The sequence below is a fragment of the Vigna radiata genome, unplaced genomic scaffold (genome assembly GCF_000741045.1).
Source record: "Vigna radiata var. radiata cultivar VC1973A unplaced genomic scaffold, Vradiata_ver6 scaffold_133, whole genome shotgun sequence".
Lineage (NCBI taxonomy): Eukaryota > Viridiplantae > Streptophyta > Magnoliopsida > Fabales > Fabaceae > Vigna > Vigna radiata.
Window position 1 is genome coordinate 274,497 of NW_014543257.1, and position 19,135 is coordinate 293,631.

The following is a 19,135-nucleotide window of genomic DNA, read 5'->3' on the forward strand; positions in this document are numbered from 1 at the left end:
TATAGTCGCGGTACCTCTCCAACAATTACCTCTTTATTCACTAGTGGCATTCCTCAACAGCGATTTGCAAAAAAAGATTTACACGAAGCAACCTCCCAAATTGTTGTTCAGGAGGAGTCTTCAGGGTTAATATTTCGTCTTCTATGTCGCCTTACAAATCATTAACAATATTACTCGAGTGCAAAAACAAATGTTTTGACAGAGCCTTTATGGATTATATTAATAACACGCTTGATACATACGATTTGCATGCACTAACTTGAGAGGAGTATTAGATATATTATTTTTATTTTATATTTATTTTTTATCTTTAGTTAGTTTTTTATTATATCTTTGAACTTAACCCATATTTCTTCTATTATAAATTGAGGACCGTATATATTCAACAAGAAAGATTAATTTCATATATAATTTTCACTTCTAAACAAAATGCATATTAACTTTAATTTTTCATTTAACAAAAATATAAGGTGATTACTAACAACCAAACACGTATTATATTATATTGAAAATTAATGAAAGGTAACCAAAACTAACCGAACTAAAGTTATTGTATTGAAACTGTATCTTTATTATAGTAAAAACAAGATGTCTTCTTGAACTGAAAAAATTATTTACCCATAAAAATAAGAGATGTTTACCCTGGTACACCCAACATGAAACTCTATTTACCACACACGCAAGACCTTTTGTCTAGTTTTAACAAAAATGGAGAAATAAATGGAAAAATTATAAAGTTGGAAGACAAAATAAATTATGCCAAAATCAACTTTGAAAACCAAAATAAGTTATTTCCTTATTAAGGGAAGTGGAAAATAACTTGAGTCACTTCTAAATTTGAAAGAATAAAAAATCTAGGAATAAAAATATACTTTCTATTTGAGAAAAAAGTTGACGAAAATTAGAAAGACAAAATGATAATAAATAATTAATATCATGTCAAAATTTTGGTTATAATTGCTTACGTACCTTCTTAAACTGTGTCCAAATTTCATGATCAGGTGGTAGAGTAAATCTAAATTTTAAACATTACGAATACTAAAATTATATTTTTCTTAATTTAGAGAACCCAAAACACAACCCTAAATTTCATGTTCTAATATAATAACTAAACATAATTGATATTAATGTATGTTCAGGCATTCCATGCATAAATAACTTAAGCAACAGTAAACTTCCTTTGATATAATCAAACATTGATGATGGAAAGTTTACATGCATATTGTAATTTGGTCTAACTTGCATAAACAACATTTTCCTAAAGAACAGAACATACGCAAATACAGGAGCTATAGGAAGTAAAGTTCAAGATCTAAAAATTAATCGCTAAAAAATAGATAAGAGTATCATTAAAATGAGGCTAGTAAATTAACACTAGTTTGTTCCCACACCAATTTATCTGAACCAAAAGCATTTTCACCACTGCCAAATAGATGACACAATTTCCTCTCTCCATATCCTTCCAGAACAGTAACATATTTGGTAGAATGAGTAGCAGTGACTGGGGTATCGTCAAACATGCCAAGTAACAATCTGATTCAGGCACTGATGACGCAGCCCAAATGCATGAGAATGGAAGACTTGTTACTACTACTCAAATTAATATTCACATACAGGGGGAATTCTACCCATGTAATGGCAATTGACTCTAAGTAACGGCTACCCTTTTAAACAACTTAGAACCACTAAAAGAAAATTGATAATATACATTGATATTCTAAACCTAACTCTCTTGATCTGGACACCCATAGGAAATGAATTTAGGCCGGAATTTGAGCCGTACCAACTCACAGCACAGCAGCACTAACTAATTACATAATGAGCAACTTTTGGCCAAAATACCTATAGCCAAATCCAATACAATTCATACAAATCCCAGAAATAATTACCAGGGATACACTTGATCTTGTTTTGACTAGACGTCATGCACTACCACCAATGAAAAGATTGAAGGCATAAAAGTCCCTGATCTTAACCGCCACCAGTCACCTTCGCCTTGCCACATTAGCGTGTTGATTTGCTTTACTGTCATTTCTTATCCTGTCAGCATACATTGGAAGGCGGATAATCTCACTTATTTCATTCAACAAATCTTCCTCAGTAATGTTGTCTCTTATGCTTCGCATCACCTATAAATAAATAGATAAATAATAGCTGAAGCCCGGTACACAGTAACAAAGGAGAAATCAGAAAATAAGAGCTGGTATTAGACCTTCCTGTAAGTATTGAACTCATTTGGAGTTGATTTATCTGTTCTGATACGCATAAACTTCCATTCCAGTTTATCAAAATCCCAAGAACATTCTATGATCTTTCCAGAATAAAGTGAGGGATCTGTGCCATCTGCAGAATTCAAGTTTTCAGTGAGCCAAGTGAAATAAATTAGATAGAGTAGAAAATGAACTCTCAACAAAAACAAGACAATTATACCAGAAAAGAAGATAAAATCATTCACTGACTGGTATTGTTTAAGCATTATCCCAGAAACAATTTGATAAGAAATGCTGCCTCTGGCAAGGAGGCTAGATATAGGTTACTTACTGTTTACCAAAATTGCCAATCTTAACTACAAATTATAGTATGAACATTCAGTAACAATCAATACAATGACTCAGACTTTATTTTTCATATTTTACAAAAGACAGCACTTCAAAAAAACAAAAACAAAATTATATCTACAAATATAGAAAGAGTGGACACAAAAAACAAGCCAAAATCTTTTAACCTGTGAACTCAACCCTGTTCCCTTCCAAGAGTTTCTTCTTTCCCCGTTCGTAGAGAAAAAGCATCTCACGATCACCATCAACCTGTCAGCTTAAGCAACTACAAATTAGTTGGCTGCGTCAAATAACGAACTATAACTGACCAAGGACATCAGAAGTGATATCCCAACACCATATGAAATAAGGTGATGAATGATGAAACTACCTCAAAAAGAAAGTCAACTGAATTCAGATAAGCATATTTCCACTTCAATAGTCCTTCATGAGTACGTGGTATATAAGGATCATCCCAACCCTGGTAATCAATATTTGCCAGTAACGACCTCCATTAAGTCCATTAACAAAACAAAGCAGAAAAAATATACTATGTTCGTTAACAAGGATTTGGAAGAAGGAATGGACCATGTGCCTACCATGAGGCAGTCTAGCATTCCCACGCAGAAGTATGTATCAACAAATTCAAAAGGGCAAGAGATCCACACAATTTAAACAGCATAAAAAATGGAAAACAAAAACACAACAAATAAAGGAAAGTGCCTTTCCCACTTAATGCAGAACTGAAAATCTGCTTTCCATGTTTAATACATCAAAAGGGTCATTGGTCATAACCCACCTGAAATATGAGACCATCTGCCTCATGTGAGAGTCTTTTGATGAATTCCTTTAAAAGCTTTGTGACAGTAGAGAGCAACCAGAAATCTTTCCTCCTCACCTAAACAACATTGCAAGCATGTTAATAGCGAAACCCATAGGGAAAAATTAAGTGAATCCTAAAATCATTGTATGACCAACTAAGGTTAGAGATGCATGCCCTGAATGGTTCCAGATCATATCTATAGTAAGGATTTCTGCTCTGATATATATGGTGCCGTTCATGATTCCTAGGTTCAATCACTTCTTTCTCAAGCATCTTCCACCTTTCATAGAATGGTCGCTACACAAGGGAATTTGAGCTATAAATTAATAATCACGTCTCCGAAAACTTTGAATTGAAGACTCAAGGAAGACAAGAAATAAGAGAAAATAGCACACACAAATATGAAAGAAGGAAAGCTATTAAAACATTTCAGATTATAATCCATCGTACCAAGGTTTTTCACCAAAATATTTTAAGAAAGCCTCACTCAAATTTTCACCAGAGCATCATTTAAGTAAATTCATTACCAAATGAAAATGTGAATTAAATACTGCCAGTTTGCAACCAATATTAAGCACTAAACCTTTATTGACCTAGTTTGAAGGTTTTAAATGATAATACTTAAGATTGAAATGTAAAATAATTCTCGAGGGTTTGAAAGATTCCTCTCACTCTCATTCTATATATAAGAAAGATTTGATACAAAAGTACATGATAAATAGAGTAACCCTAAACACAATATAATAATGATAAATAGAGTAATCCTAAACACAATATAATGATGATAAATAGGATAAATATTCTAATACTCTCCTTCATGCTAGAGCATACAAATTGTATGTACCAAGCTTGGAACTGGAACAAATAAACTCAATCCAAGAACCCCTTAATGACTTGGTCAACACATCTGCGAGTTGATCATTTGACCCAACAAACTCAATACATATTTCTTTAGTCAACAACTTTTCACGAACAAAATGACAATCAATTTCTATATGTTTAGTACTCTCGTGAAACACTGGATTTGATGCAACGTGGAGAACTGCTTGATTATTGCAATACATCTTCATAGTATGAATGTCACAGAAGTTAAGCTCTTGAAGAAATTGTTTCACCCATATAAGTTCACATGTTAATGAGTCATCGCCCTATACTCAGCTTTAGTTGTTGATCAAGCTACTACATTTTGTTTCTTACTTTTCCATGAAATAATGTTTTCTCCTAGAAAAACACAATATCTTGTAGTAAACCATCTATCAAAAGGCGAACCTGTCCAATCTGCATTACAATAACCAGAGACCTGAAAGTTTTCTTTATCTTCATATAACAATCCTTGCCCGGAAGCCTTTCTGACATACCTTAGAATGTGAATGAGAGCATTAGAATGGTCAACACATGGAGCTTGCATGAGCTGACTAACTACTTCAACTGCAAAGGATAGATTTGGTCTTGTAATAGTGAGATAAATCAGTTTTCCAACTAGCCTTCTATACCTCAATGGATCAGAGAATAATATGCCTTCTTCTGTCCTTAATTTTTAGTTTGGGTCCATGGGACTGTCTACCGATCTGCAATCAATCATGTCTGTTTCTTGTAACATATCAGGAGCATACTTCCTTTGTGAGATTACAACTCCATCTTTTGATTACGCTACTTCAATGCCTAAGAAGTATTCGAGACTTACAAGACCCTTGGTTTGAAAATGTCTGCACAAGTACTCCTTCAGTTGAGATATTCGAACAACATCATTTCCTATAATGACAATATCATCAACATATACTATTAAGTAAACACATTTCCAAAGAGAAGAATGATAGTAAAAACCCAAATAGTCTGCTTCACTGTGTTTTAGCCCAAATTTTTGAACAATGGAGTTAAACTTTCTAAACCAAGCACGCGGTGATTGTTTCAGGCCATATAGAGATCGATGCAATACCACACCAGTCTCCCCTTGAGCAACAAACCCAGGAGGTTGCTTCATATAAACTTCTTCCTCAAGACAACCATATAAGAAGGCATTTTTGATATCTAATTGATGAAGTGGCCAATGACGAATGGCGACCATGGCAAAGAAGAAGCAAATAGTAATCATCTTGGCTACAAGTGAGAATGTGACACAATAATCAAGACCATAAATCTGAGTGTAACCTTTTGCAACAAGTCGGGCTTGATTAACTTCACCATCAGGGCAGACTTTAACTGCATACACCCATCGACAACCAACTACCTTTTTGCCCAAAGGTAGGGGCACCAACTCCCAAGTATTACTGTGGTCAAGAGCATGCATTTCTGCAATCATATCTTGTCACCATATAGGATGATCAAGTGCTTCTTTCACATTCTTGGGTATAACAACAAAAGACATTGAGGATAAAAGAGAAAAATAGGAGGGAGACAATTCATGATAGCTAAGAAAATTATAAATGAGATGAGGGTTTCGAGTGGAATGAATACCTTTTCTAAAGGCAATAGACTATACTGAATCATTTGCACTAGGAGGCAAGGGAGGAGGTGACGAGGGAGAAGAATTTGAAGTAGGAGATTCACCATTGTTCTTGGGGAGATGGACTATCCATTGGGGCCCTGTGTGGGATGATCTCAATATGTGGAGATACGGGTGCAAGAGGATTGTGATCAAGACATGGAATGACAAAGACAAAGGAGCTATTTCACTCGACCACTGGAATAGGAAGGACCCGCTAGGGGATAGAAATATCCTGAACAAATGGAGAGAAGTAAAGAGTTTGTTCAAAGAATGTGATATTGGCAGACATGTAATACTTAGTTTCAAGAGAGTAACACCAATATCTTTTTTGGAGTTGAGAATAGCCTAAGAAGACACATTTGCGAGCGCAAGCAGAGAGTTTGTCTAGTCCTAGAAACATGTAATAAACAAAACATACACAGCCAAATACTTGGGGAGATGTGTGAAAGAGAGGATCATTAGGAAACAGAATGGAGAAATGGACTTTATGATCAAGAGAGGAGGAGGGCATCCTATTAATAAGATAACATGCATTTAAGATGACATCCTCCAGTGATGGACAGGAATATGGACACCAAGCAAAAGAGTATGTACAATTTCAACCAAGTGTCTATTTTTCTGTTTTGCTGTACCATTTTGCTATGGTGTATGAAGACAAGTAGACTGATGCAAGATACCATGGGAACTCAAGATGGCAAAAAATAAGGATGAGAAATACTCTTTGGCATTATCACTTCTTAAGATTTTGATTACTTGACCAAATTGATTCATGATTTCATTCAAAAAGGATGTAAAGATGGCTAACAATTCTAATAGGATATAATGTGATAGGATATAATGGGTGCAGGAGAGAAGGAAAGAGATTAGGAATTAGTTGTTAGTTGGTTAGTTGATTGAGGGGCCTTTATGACAATGAAGCTCAGCCGCTAGTGGGGTTGGATGTCGCACGGAGAGGCGAACCAGTTCTAGTGGTCACCGAACAAAACTGTGATGATGGTCGGCAGTGAACGATGTCGGAATGGCAGGGAAAAAAGGTTGATGGCGACAAACTTCAGTGGACAGCTTCTCACAATGGCAAAACAGTGCCAGACGATGGTGGACAGCGCAAACAGCGCCGAATAACAACAAACAGTGTTGGATAGTTGCAGATAGCAAATAGGGTGTTAGAGATATTATATTTAGTTTATATTTATCTTTTATCTTTAGTTAGTTTGTTTATATTTCTTATTTGTATTTTGGGCTCAGTCCATATTTCTTTTATTATAAATAGAACACCCTGTGTATATTCAACACACAAGGGAGTTTTTACTATATTCAACTTGGTATCAGAGTAGTTTTTCTAATCCTTTTCTACTCTGTCTTTGTTGCCGCCGGTGGCCGGTAGCCATCGCCACCGATAGCCCCCTAAAAGTCTCTTTTTCAACCTGTGTCTTTATACATCAATGGGCAATCCTTGATTTCTGTCTTGCCACTGCCGCTGTCCGCCATCTTCCGTAACCCGTCCACCGTCGCCGACACCGTCGCCGACCACCGTCTTCGTCCACTGTCACCAGCCAATGTCACCGGCTGTCGTCTCCACCACTTGTGCCACCGATGCACCAACACCTAGTCCTACCTCTATCGCTTCCGTTATCTTCTTCTCTATTCTGAAAGGTTTCCAAGGACAGTCGGTGGTTAACACCAAGGAATTTCAACACCAAAATATTATGGGTTGAAACAATTTCACCAACCCTTTGTCAAATCTGTCAGATTTGTTTTTGGGTGCTTTGATGAATAAGAGCTCATTATGATCTTCCACTATCACGGTTTGTCATCGACGCGCTATCATCTTCGTCGTTTGCCGTGAGGGAGAGTATGTTTCCAGCCATTGCAAGCTCCACCAGTCAGAGATGGCAATCCTTGCAGTTTTGTCGCTTTCAGCCACTACAGGTCCCATTACCCCATTAGTCAGTGATGGCAGTCCCTTTGTCGCTTTCAGCCACTGCAGGCACCATCCAGTTGTCATTGTCCTCATTTGTCAAAGTCATCCTACTTCAAGTTTCATGGTGCTAGTTGAAGTTTCGCAGTTGTTCACCACTGTGCATAAGCCATTGTTTGTTGTTCGTCGACCTGTGATTGCACATCTGTTTGCCGCACACTCTTGAAGACAAATTACATATTTCAAATGGAGTTTATTTATTCCAAGCTTGGTTCATACAATTAGTATGCTCCAGCTTGAGGGGGAGTGTTAGAGATATTATATTTAGTTTATATTTATCTTTTATCTTTAGTTAGTTTATTTATATTTCTTATTTGTATTTTGGGCTGAGTCCATATTTCTTCTATTATAAATAGAGTACCCTATGTGTATATTCAACACATAAGGGATTTTTCACTATATTCAACTTAGGTTTTGGAGAATTGACTCCATAGCGAGATCAACCTGCTCTAATACCAACTTGATATTGAAACGTAAAATAATTCTCGAGGGCTTGAAAGATTCCTCTCACTCTCATTCTTAATATAAGAAAGTTTTGATACAAAAGTACATGATAAATAGAATAACTCTAGACACAATATAATAATGATAAAGAGGATAACCCTAGACACAATATAATGATAATAAATAGGATAAATATTCTAACAATAATCACTCATAAGTGATGTCTTGATGAGCCTTATTCAGAGAAAACCCTTACCTCACAAACCAATTTTTAGGGCCAACGTAGATTTAGACCTTCTTTCTAAGATGGCCTTAGAGCCCATCCTAAATCCATTAAAAGGGTCACACCAAGCCCAATAGTGTTGGATGTGGGGATGTGTATTTGCGAAAACCCAAACAATTGTTAATACCTTTTTCCATTTTAACCAATCAGCATGTATCATCTTAATATCTTCATTAATTTCACCACCAATTTGTAATATTGATCTCATACGCTTCAAAACTTGAGGTATGAAATCCGCTCAGCAGCCAAAAGTAAACCTTTTTACTAGTAACTATCAAAATTATGAGCATTTCTTTTATTGCAATCAACCTCGATTTTGCTATTATAGCAAAATTTCTGCAATTTCTATTATGAAGGAAACATATAAAGAAAACAAGCAATGGTTGTATCAAAATCAAAAGAAAGTGCTACTTTAAGCACAAAATGATACAATAAAGTCAAACATTGGTCTAAATTCACCTGCCAGTTCTCAAATTACAATGAAAAGTTCTGTTGCACGGTACAAGATTGAAATTAAGAATGGGGTTGAACTAGAGAAGAATTTTAGTATTTTCTAATATTACAATACAAATTAAAGATAATGGCAACCACAAGCAAGTGATTTTCCTACCACCAATGCATGGACAAATATTAGTCTTAAAAAAAGAGATCCCCAAATATTATTTTGTACAATTACATATAAAGTATAAACCAAACCTCTATTATCGACACTTGGTTGATTGCCATCATATCATAGATAAGATATCTTCTCTCCTGCTTCTGTGAATCTGGCAATGTATCAATAACCATCTCACCATCAAGTAAAGTGAAGTGGTGGGTTTTCTCGCCCAAACCCTTAGAACCCAAAGATAACAAAATATTAGTTTATGCATCATTAAATGTCAAGATATTTTAAGTGAAATAGTATATCTCTGGTTGCACAGCACACTCTTAGATAAAGTATAACTACAATTAATAAAGGGGTTGATTATGAGCCATTAGGTAGCTAACTTACACCCCAACTCCAAGCCAATTTGTACATCAATCATCATAACTAATATTGGTGAAGGTATTCAACTATATGCTACATATAAAACTCACTCAAGTAGAAGTATATAGATCATATCATATCCATGATTACAAATGAAGACTAACTTCAAAGACGAATGAAAAGTTCAAATCAGGTAGATGTAGAGTTTTCAGATGGTCCGTTAATACCTTTTTTCTTGTAAGGGTTACTGGTCCTGGAGATAGCACTAGTGGTGACATGTGACAACAGAAAACCAATTACAAAAAGGAGGGGGTGGCATGGAAAAGGAGAACAAAAGAGAAATGCATATATCAAATGAATAGATTGCCAACTGGTCTCGTCTTTAGAGTATAATTATTGCTGTAGAAGTAAATTATATGGTCATATGATGGTATCCTTGTGTCTCAAGCACAGCAAAGGAACATTATTATACATAGAGATGAGGCCTAGGTCCATATGGTAAAATACATCTAACACTCCTGAGCTTATAAATAATATGCACCAAACTTGTTACAAATATAGTAATTCTTGGAGACCACAACTATTAGGTGAAGATATTTGTCAAGTGATCATTGAAGTTAACAAACTAAGTAGTAATGTCTCCTGATACAATATTTTGACAAATGAAATAACAATTTATCCCAATAGGTTTGGGATCCTCTCTAGAATACTAGATTTCAGGCAATATGAAGGACAGCTTGGTAATCACAAATGAGAATCATTTGTGTAACATCTCCAAATCTCAGTTCTTAAAGTAATGTTTTGGGCCAAATAAGTTCACAAGTTGGTAAAAGTCATAGCTCTATGTCATGTTTCTTCTAAATCTTGCCACAATGTTATGCTTCTTTTCCAAGAAATCAAGTTGTCAACAATAAAAAAACGGTATTTAGACCTGGATCTTGTGTCACTGGAAGAGCCTACCCAAATTGTATCTACGTATCCAACAACCCGAGCATGATTATGGTGTCCATATAACAAACATTTGCTTAGGACTCCTTTAATATACTTTAGAATGTGAATAACTACATTCCAATATCTTGCAAATAGAGAATTAAGAAACTAACTTTCCACAATGACCACAAAGGAGATGTCAAGGTGAGTGATCCTAAAGTAGTTCAATCTCCTAACTAGTCTTTTGTACCTCCTAGTATCTAAAAGATGCTCCCTTGGACTTTGTAGAAGTTTAATTGTTGAAGATATCACAATTAGAGGTAAAACAAAATTATAGTACATAAATGAATGCAAATCTTACTTACGAGTCGCGTTTGGAAGGTTGAATAAAGCTTAAATTCTACTTTCTTAAAATGGCATAAGAACCATTTAAGTCCATCATAGTCAAGTTTGTTAGTCTCATGTCACCCACTATCAAATTCCCCTAATCCCATCCTCGAGATGTCCAATCCTCAATGTGAGGGGATGTGTTAAAGAGCCTGTTAAGATATAATGTGCATGATAGAAGCAAACAGATTAAGAAATTAGGTTGTTAGGTGAGTGGGGTTTCCTATATATAGTTGGAGGTCCAAGTATGCAGGGGACTTTTGGATAATTTTATAGATAGAGCTTTAGCTCTTTGTGGGGAAACCCTTGGAGAAGAAAGTGTTCTCTATTTTTGTGTTCTTTTTAGTCTATACAATAAAAAATATTATTCTTCTTCCTCTATTGAATATTGGGTTCCTAATAAATTGGTCTGACCTGCCGGATCAAGGTGTGGCAGCATGGAAGAGAGGTCAGTGCCTTGGAAAGATTCACCAGCAAACAGGGTGGAGCCATAGTCAAATTAAGAGAAAGATTCCAAGATTTGAAAGAAATGATATTGGAATACCAGAATCAAGAAAGGTACTCAAAAGGAAGTGAGAAATCTATCATGAAAGGAAAGAAAGAAGGAAAAACTGGTATAGATGTTGAGAAAGATAGTCTGCAAAACATCAAGAAAGGCAAGAAATTCTCTGAAGGAGAGTAATTGGCTAATGACGAAGAGCAGAAGGAAAAAAGGATATCTAGAATAGTAAACCAGAAAAGGAGGGAGAAGAATTGTTGGGGCCTGGGTTAAAACAGTGGGGTCAGGCAGCGACCCAGTTTAGGTCTCGATGTCCCTGGGTGCATCCACTTTTGTACCCAGAAATTCCTGATGTTATAACACCCCACAGATCTTGCTTCAAGCAATGGCCACAAAGGAATTTCCAGTTTTGTTGCAGAATCTTTATTAACTAGCCATCCTGAATTACTCACAATGAAGGAATGTAAAGATGGTAGGAAAGAAACTTCGGGATCAGAAGCAGCACAAATAGTTTCAAAGCGAACTGCAACACTTCTGCTTTACATGGATACACCAGATGTTATCTGCCATAAATATTCTCTCAATGTTGTCCAGAATGCTACACAAGCTGCTGATCGAGTACATCAAGTATACATAATGCAATCATTACAAAGGAAAGAATTAGCTCAGCATGATGATGATGATGATGAATTTGGACGGTCAGATCAACAAACTCTTTCCTTTTTAGCTTCTAGGATGAACAAATTTGAACAAGGAGAAGGTTTAGCAAATGCTGCTGGTATACAAATGCAGAAAAAGTTTCAAGGTTGGAAGAAAAGAAAAGAATTCTTGATCATTTGTCAGAGAATTGTTAAAATCCAGGCCATGTAAGTGGTCACCAGGTCAGAAAGCAGTATAAAACAATCATATGGTCCATAGGAATCCTGGAAAAGAAGCAGTTCTTATCATTAATGGAACAAAAGGAGTCAACAATTCTCTCATATCGACCATCACCCAAGCCTCCAGACCTGAATTGGAGGGCATTAGCCAATGGATTCCCTTCCTATGATAACACGTTGATGTAGATATCATGGGAACAAGCTTCAATGTTCTAACCCTGAGGACAAGGTTGTTCTGCAGCAACATATAATGTTAGGATATAATGTGTGTATGATAGAAGGAATCAGATTAAGAAATAGTGTTAGTTAGGTTGTTAGGGTGAGTGAGGTTTCCTTTATATAGTTGGAGGGTCCTGGTATGCAGGGACTTTTGGATAATATTGTAGATTGAGCTTTAGCTCTTTGTGAAGGGGAAACTCTTGGAGGAGAGACTGCTCTCCTATTTTTGTGTTCTTTCCAGTCTATACAATAAAGAATATAATTCTTCCTCTTTTCAATTTTGGGTTCCTAACAGAACCCATGTCACCTAAAGATGAGACTAAATTATAGTATATAAATGGATACAAACCTCACTTTACAAACTGGTTTTGAGATTGAGTAATGCTTAAATTCTACTTTTTTAAGATTGGCATTGGGATTCATAGGTTTGTCAAAGGTATCACCATAGTCTAACCCAAAGATATGAATATGAACTTTGGCAACTAAACAAGCTTTGAGCCAATGAAGTATCATCAAAGCCAACTTAGGGTAAGGATCCACCCAAAACCAACAAAAAGTTCCTAGGTGGCAAAGGAACAAGATCTCAGGTACAACTGTTTTGAGGAGCACTCAATTCATTAAGAATGATTTGTCTCTAGCTAGAGTGGGCTAAGGTATCACTATCAATTTTAGGAACTGACACAAAGGAAAAGGAAAAATGACAAGTATAATGGGATGGAGACAACCTGTGATGGGCAATGGGACCTGAGATTTTTGAAAAATATCATAGAAAGGTTCCCCAGGAAGAGCACAAGTTTGACTAGTTTCTAGATGCCATGTAGAAGTAAATGATAATCATATGATGAAATATTGGACTGTTAAGCTCAAGAAAGGAACATATTGTATATAGGATTTACATATAGTAAAATACATCTAACAATTACAACCAATCAAGGAGACAATTAGGGGCTAGCTTACAGCCTAATCATTGGATAGCTTTCAGCTATTACCAAAATTATAGTTGAAAATGGTATTAAGAGAATATCCATAGGTAATGTTTACAGGATTCTAAATCACAACACTGAGTTGTTATTTAGGTTAACTGTCGGAGAAAACTGAGTTAGAAGCCATGATGTAAGACTGACTCTTATATAAATCAGTTTTTGATAATAAAATATATTTTAGCACCAAGTATAAAGATGTAACATGTTGGACCCATTTTAAGTTCTTACATGATTTCAACCCGGGTGAAAAGTTGCAGAAGTTCTTAAATCTAGTGTGACATAGTAGGACTCATTTGTAGATGCTCTAACAGATATAAAATCTATGAATTAAGCTAAATCCACTACTAGACACCTCATAAATTTCAAATATAAAGCAGCACACGCACATCATTTGTACTTCTGCAAGGAAACCTCATTTGAACCCTTCGAAAATTAAAACTTCTATCAATTAAGTAGCATCCATCCATTGTTATTAGCATCATGTATCTTGTACCATCTGCTTTCCATGTTGCATAATAGTATCGTTGTCGTAACAATTGTAAATTATCCCTGCAACATAACCAAATTCAAAATAAATTCATAGAAACAGTAGTCAGATTAATAAGGAACAGGGTCATGAAATCAGTACAACTAGTAATTTACAAATCTTCAACAGTGCATAAATAAATTACAGCTTCAGCAAGAGTTTCAGCTGTTGAAACAACACTTAACATTAATAATAGAGAAAATATATTTTAGAGGGCTTGAATACACCTCTCTGATCATCTCATGTTTATAATAATAGAATTCTGAAACAATGAGAAGAGGAAAGATCAAAAGTCTGAATTAGAAACCTATGTACAACAGGTAGTAGTTTCCAATACAACTACTTTCTACCCAGATTTAATACTTATTCCAGCTACAACAAAATTATTTACTTTTTTGGGTTTACCTCTTTGGCATTATTAAAGAATAAAAGAAATAATTATTATAATGCACTTGTTAGCAAGACCCTATTTTTATACTCTAGCAAACAAAACACTTATCTTTTAGTAACGGCATAAAAGCTTCTCACCCATTACAATTACAAAATACAAGATACCAAAAGTCAGAGATAAGTTCATATTTCTGTCAACTATACAAACCTCCTATGAAGAATCTGATTTATTTGTCAAGCATACAAATAATATATTCCTTCTTATTTAAGGAAAAAGTTATATAAAGATGACAACTTTAATTTTCTGGTGGAATATCAAATCATTTAAAGTCTTCCATTACCTACTTTTATGCAATTGAAAGATGGAGTATAAACTTGTTCGCTAAAACCTATAAACAAGAGGATAAATAAAGGTCCTACTAAAATTAGCCACTGGACAGAATCTAAGGAAATCAATTTTCATATTATCCTTATGAAATATAGTGGAAGAGATTAGGAGAAATCTCCCTTATGTGTTTAGCATACACATAGGGTAGTTTATTTATAATGTAAGATAAGGGTTAAACCCTAAATACAGAATGGGCTGAGCCCAATTAACATAAACATATAACTTAACATCTAACACTCCTCCTCAAGTTGGAGCATATAAATCATATGTTCCAAGCTTGTTACAAAGATAGTCAATTCTAGGTCCTCGTAAGGAATTGGTGAATATCTCTGCCAACTGGTTGCTTGAGTTAACGAACTCAGTCTTGATATCTCCGAATATGATTTTCTCCTAATAAAAAGACAATCAACTTCAATGTGCTTGGTTCTCTCATGGAAGAAAGGATTAGAGCTAATATGAAGAGCAGCTTAATTATCACATATAAGTGTCATGTGAAAGACATCTTCAAATTTCAATTCACTAAGTAGTTGTTTAAGCCACACAAGCTCGCAAGTAACAGATACCATAGCTCTATATTCTGCTTTTGCGCTGGACCTTGCCACAACACTTTGCTTCTTACTTTTCCAAGATATCAGGTTGCCACTAATAGAGACACATATCCAGAAGTAGACCTCCTATCAGAAGGGGAACCAACCCAATCAATATCTGAATAGCAAGCGATTTTTGTATCGCTGTTAGGACCATATCGCAAACCTTTTCCAAGTGATCCTTTGATATACTTCAATATGCGAACAACTACATCCCAATGGTCTTCACATGGAGAGTTTAGAAATTGACTCACCACACTAACTGCGAAGGAAATGTCAGGACGTGTAACAGTAAGTTAGTTTAATTAACCAACTAATCTTTTGTACTGTTTAGGATCTGAGAAAGCCCTGATTTGGTAGGAGTTTGATGTTAGGATCCATAGGTGTCTCAACAGATTTACAATTCATTAACCTTGTTTCCTCCAAGATGTCTAATGCATACTTCCTCTAAGATATGACAATACTAGCATTGGATTGTGCTACTTCAATACCCAAAAAGTACCGGAGTTTGCCAAGATCTTTGGTTTGAAAATGGTGACAAAGGTGTTGTTTCATCTGAGAGATGCCAAGATAGTCTCTTACTATGAGAACAATGTCGTCGACATACACTATTAAGTAGATACATCCAACACTTGAGTGGCGATAGAACACTGAATGATCTATTTCACTGCGAGACATACCAAAATGTTGAACAACACAGCTGAATTTACCAAACCAGGCCCGAGGAGACTNTTTTAGGCCATATAGGGATTTGTGAAGACGACATACCAATCCATATGACTCCCCCTGAGCAAAAAAGTCGGACGGTTGCTCCATATAAATTTCTTCAAGCAAATCACCATTAAGGAAAGCATTTTTAACATCAAGTTGGTAAAGAGGCCATTGTCGAAGAGTGGCCATGGCAATGAATAGACGAACAGAGGTCATTTTCGCCACTGGAGAAAAAATATCACCATAATCCAAACCAAAAATTTGTGTGTATCCTTTGGCAACCAGTCGAGCCTTCAAACGATCAATTGTACCATCAGGGCCAACTTTGATAACATACACCCACTTGCAACCAACAACAGACTTTCTAGATTGTAATTGGACAAGCTCCCATGTTCCACTTTTCTGTAAAGCACTTAATTCATCCAGCATGGCTTGACGCCAGCTAGGATGAGTTAAGGCATCACCCACAGACTTGGGAATTGACTTAGAAGAAATGGATGAGAGACATGTGTAAAAAGATGGAGATAATTTGTGGTAACTAAGAACAGCATAATGGGGGAAGGGTTATGAGTGGAGCGTATACCTTTATGGAGGGCAATGGGCAGGTCAGACTCATTTGTTGGAGACAGAGGAGACACAGGAGGCGGCACTGGAAGTGAGTCATGAGGGAGATGATTGCGGCGACTATAAACCTGAAGGGGTGGAGTTGAGGGACGACCCTGTGGGGAATGAGAGTCTAAAGAAGGAGAAGGATCACAAAAAAAAGGAATATCAACAGTAACAGCTGAAGCTACAGATCTAGAAGATAAATGTGAAAAGTAAAACGAAAATTCATCAAAAGTGACATCAGCAGAGATGAAATGACGATTGAGGGAAGGGGAAAAACACTTATAGACCTTTTATGACTGTCGAAATCCTAAGAAGACACATTTGTGAGATCTACGAGATAACTTATCAAAACCAGAACTAAAATCATGTACAAAACATGTAGACCCAAAAACTCAAAGAGGTAATGGATGTAAAAGGTCTCGAGGAAATAAGATAAAATGAAGAATTTTGTTATCTAGGACAGAAGACGGCATGCGGTCTATGAGATAACATGCAGTGAGAACTCAATCACCCAAAAAACGCAAGGGTACTTGACCATGGATTAGAAGTGTACGAGTTGTTTCAATAAGGTGTCTATTCTTGCGCTCAGCCACCCCATTTTGTTGAGGGGTATAGGCACATTAGGTTTGGTGAAGAATGCCATGAGAAGCCATAAAATGTTTAAACGGTTGAGAAAGGCATTCACGGCCATTATCACTGCGTAAAGTGCGAATAGAAACCCCAAACTCAGTTTTTATTTCATTGAAAAATGATTAGAAAATAGAAAACAACTCAGAACGATTCTTGATTAGAAACAACCAAGTACATTTGGAATAGTCATTAATAAAGGTAACAAAATACTAAAATCCTAAGGTTGACTTAACACGACTAGGTCCCCAATTATTAGAATGAACCAATGAAAAGGGGGATGACACTCGTTGTGAAACACTACGAGGAAAGGAACTACGAGTATGTTTATCTAACTGACAAGACTCACACGACAAACTTGATAATTTCGACAAACTCGGAACAAGTTACTGCAGTTTGGCAAGACTGGGATGACCTAACTGAGCATGAAGAAGGGGTGGTGACTTCATGATTACGCCAACATATGGAGAAGGGAGGAAATGATATAGGCCATGAGACTCACATCCTGTGCCAATCATTGTTTCGAACTCCGGTCATGCAACCAAACAAAATCTTTGGTAAATGAAATAACACAATTAAGGGAACGAGTTAGACAACTTACGGACAATAAGTTAAAAGGAGACTCAGAGACATAAAGTACGTGATCAATAGATATGGACAAAAAAATATGAACAATACTAATACCATCAGATGAGACTCTAGACCCAAGATCCAAAAGAGTGATATGATCGGTGGCGCTTGAGTCAAGGACCCAAGATCCAAAAGAGTGAGTCGGACCAACAAAAGGAGTACCTGTGCGTGTAACAGAAGCAGATGTAGTGGAACTAGAGTGCTGACGCTCCTCATACCATATGAGAAATTCCTGAAAGAGTGCAGGGTTGTCTATGGTATTTGACGAAGTAGGATAGTTTGTAGACGGTGATCGGGGAGTGGATCAGAATTAGCCATTGCTATAGGTCGAGAAGGACGTCCATGAAGCGCATAACATCTATCAATTTTGTGGCCTAGCTTGCCACAATGGTCACATTTTGGACGTCCTTTACCTGGCTTGCGAGACTGACTCTGATCATCACGTTGGTCAGCCATGGAGAGGGAGAAACCCTAAAAATCCAAAGTGCTCCGATTGACGCAACAACAGATCCAGAAAGAGGGCGAGGAGCCGATCACGGCGGTCCTGGTCGGCGGCGAATCCCGCCGGCAAAGCGTCGGCACGCGCGGCGGGAAGTGGCGGATCTGGTAACTGTTGCGACGGCGCGTGGAGGCGCGTGGATGGTCTATTTGCCGCGATCTTTGCACCACAGCGGTCGCCCGGCCGAGACAATCCGGATGGTATGGTCGTCGGTCAATTCTGGAACTTCGGCGACGGCAACGGCGGCGGCTGCGATGGCGACAACTGCTGCGGTGACGATGGGTATCGGAGACTGTGGAACAGGCTGGAACAAAACCTAAGCTCTAGATACCATATGAAATATAGTGGAAAAGATTAGGAGAAATCTCCCTTATGTGTTTAGCATACACATAGGGTACTTTATTTATAATGTAAGATATGGGCTAATGCTCTTGATACAAAATGGGCTAAGCCCAATTAACATAAACATATACTTAACATCTAACAATCCTCAATTTCATGCATTAATTATCTTTCTAGACATTTAAGCAAAAAAGGACAAAAAATGCGTATTAGCAATACAATGCAAAGCACTATGCACAAACATATAATGTTTAATGCAAGAAATACAAGTATAGTAGCAAAAGAAATAGCAGCCCCAAAGTTTAATGTATAATTAAAGTAACATATAAAATCAGGATGTGTCTCAAAGAAAAGGAACCTGTTGAGAGAAACTGGGTGTGATCCTGGAAACTGTGTGTGTCCCCTAGCCT

General features: G+C 36.6%; 1 protein-coding gene across 2 annotated transcripts in view; it reads right to left on the reverse strand.

The window, feature by feature from the left end:
* Positions 1-1,159: 1,159 nt before the first annotated feature.
* LOC106753467 (mRNA-capping enzyme) overlaps positions 1,160-19,135 on the reverse strand; it is a 32,763-nt gene continuing 14,787 nt past the window's right edge. For both annotated transcript variants that reach the window (XM_014635280.2, XM_014635279.2), the window contains 9 exons: positions 19,084-19,133; positions 13,803-13,965; positions 9,247-9,384; positions 3,535-3,657; positions 3,337-3,435; positions 2,929-3,018; positions 2,726-2,807; positions 2,213-2,343; positions 1,160-2,129 (listed from right to left, as the gene is read on the reverse strand). In XM_014635280.2, coding sequence (XP_014490766.1) covers positions 1,986-2,129; positions 2,213-2,343; positions 2,726-2,807; positions 2,929-3,018; positions 3,337-3,435; positions 3,535-3,657; positions 9,247-9,384; positions 13,803-13,965; positions 19,084-19,133 — 1,020 coding nt within the window. In that variant the 3' untranslated portion in view covers positions 1,160-1,985. The remainder of the gene's footprint in view (positions 2,130-2,212; positions 2,344-2,725; positions 2,808-2,928; positions 3,019-3,336; positions 3,436-3,534; positions 3,658-9,246; positions 9,385-13,802; positions 13,966-19,083; positions 19,134-19,135) is intronic.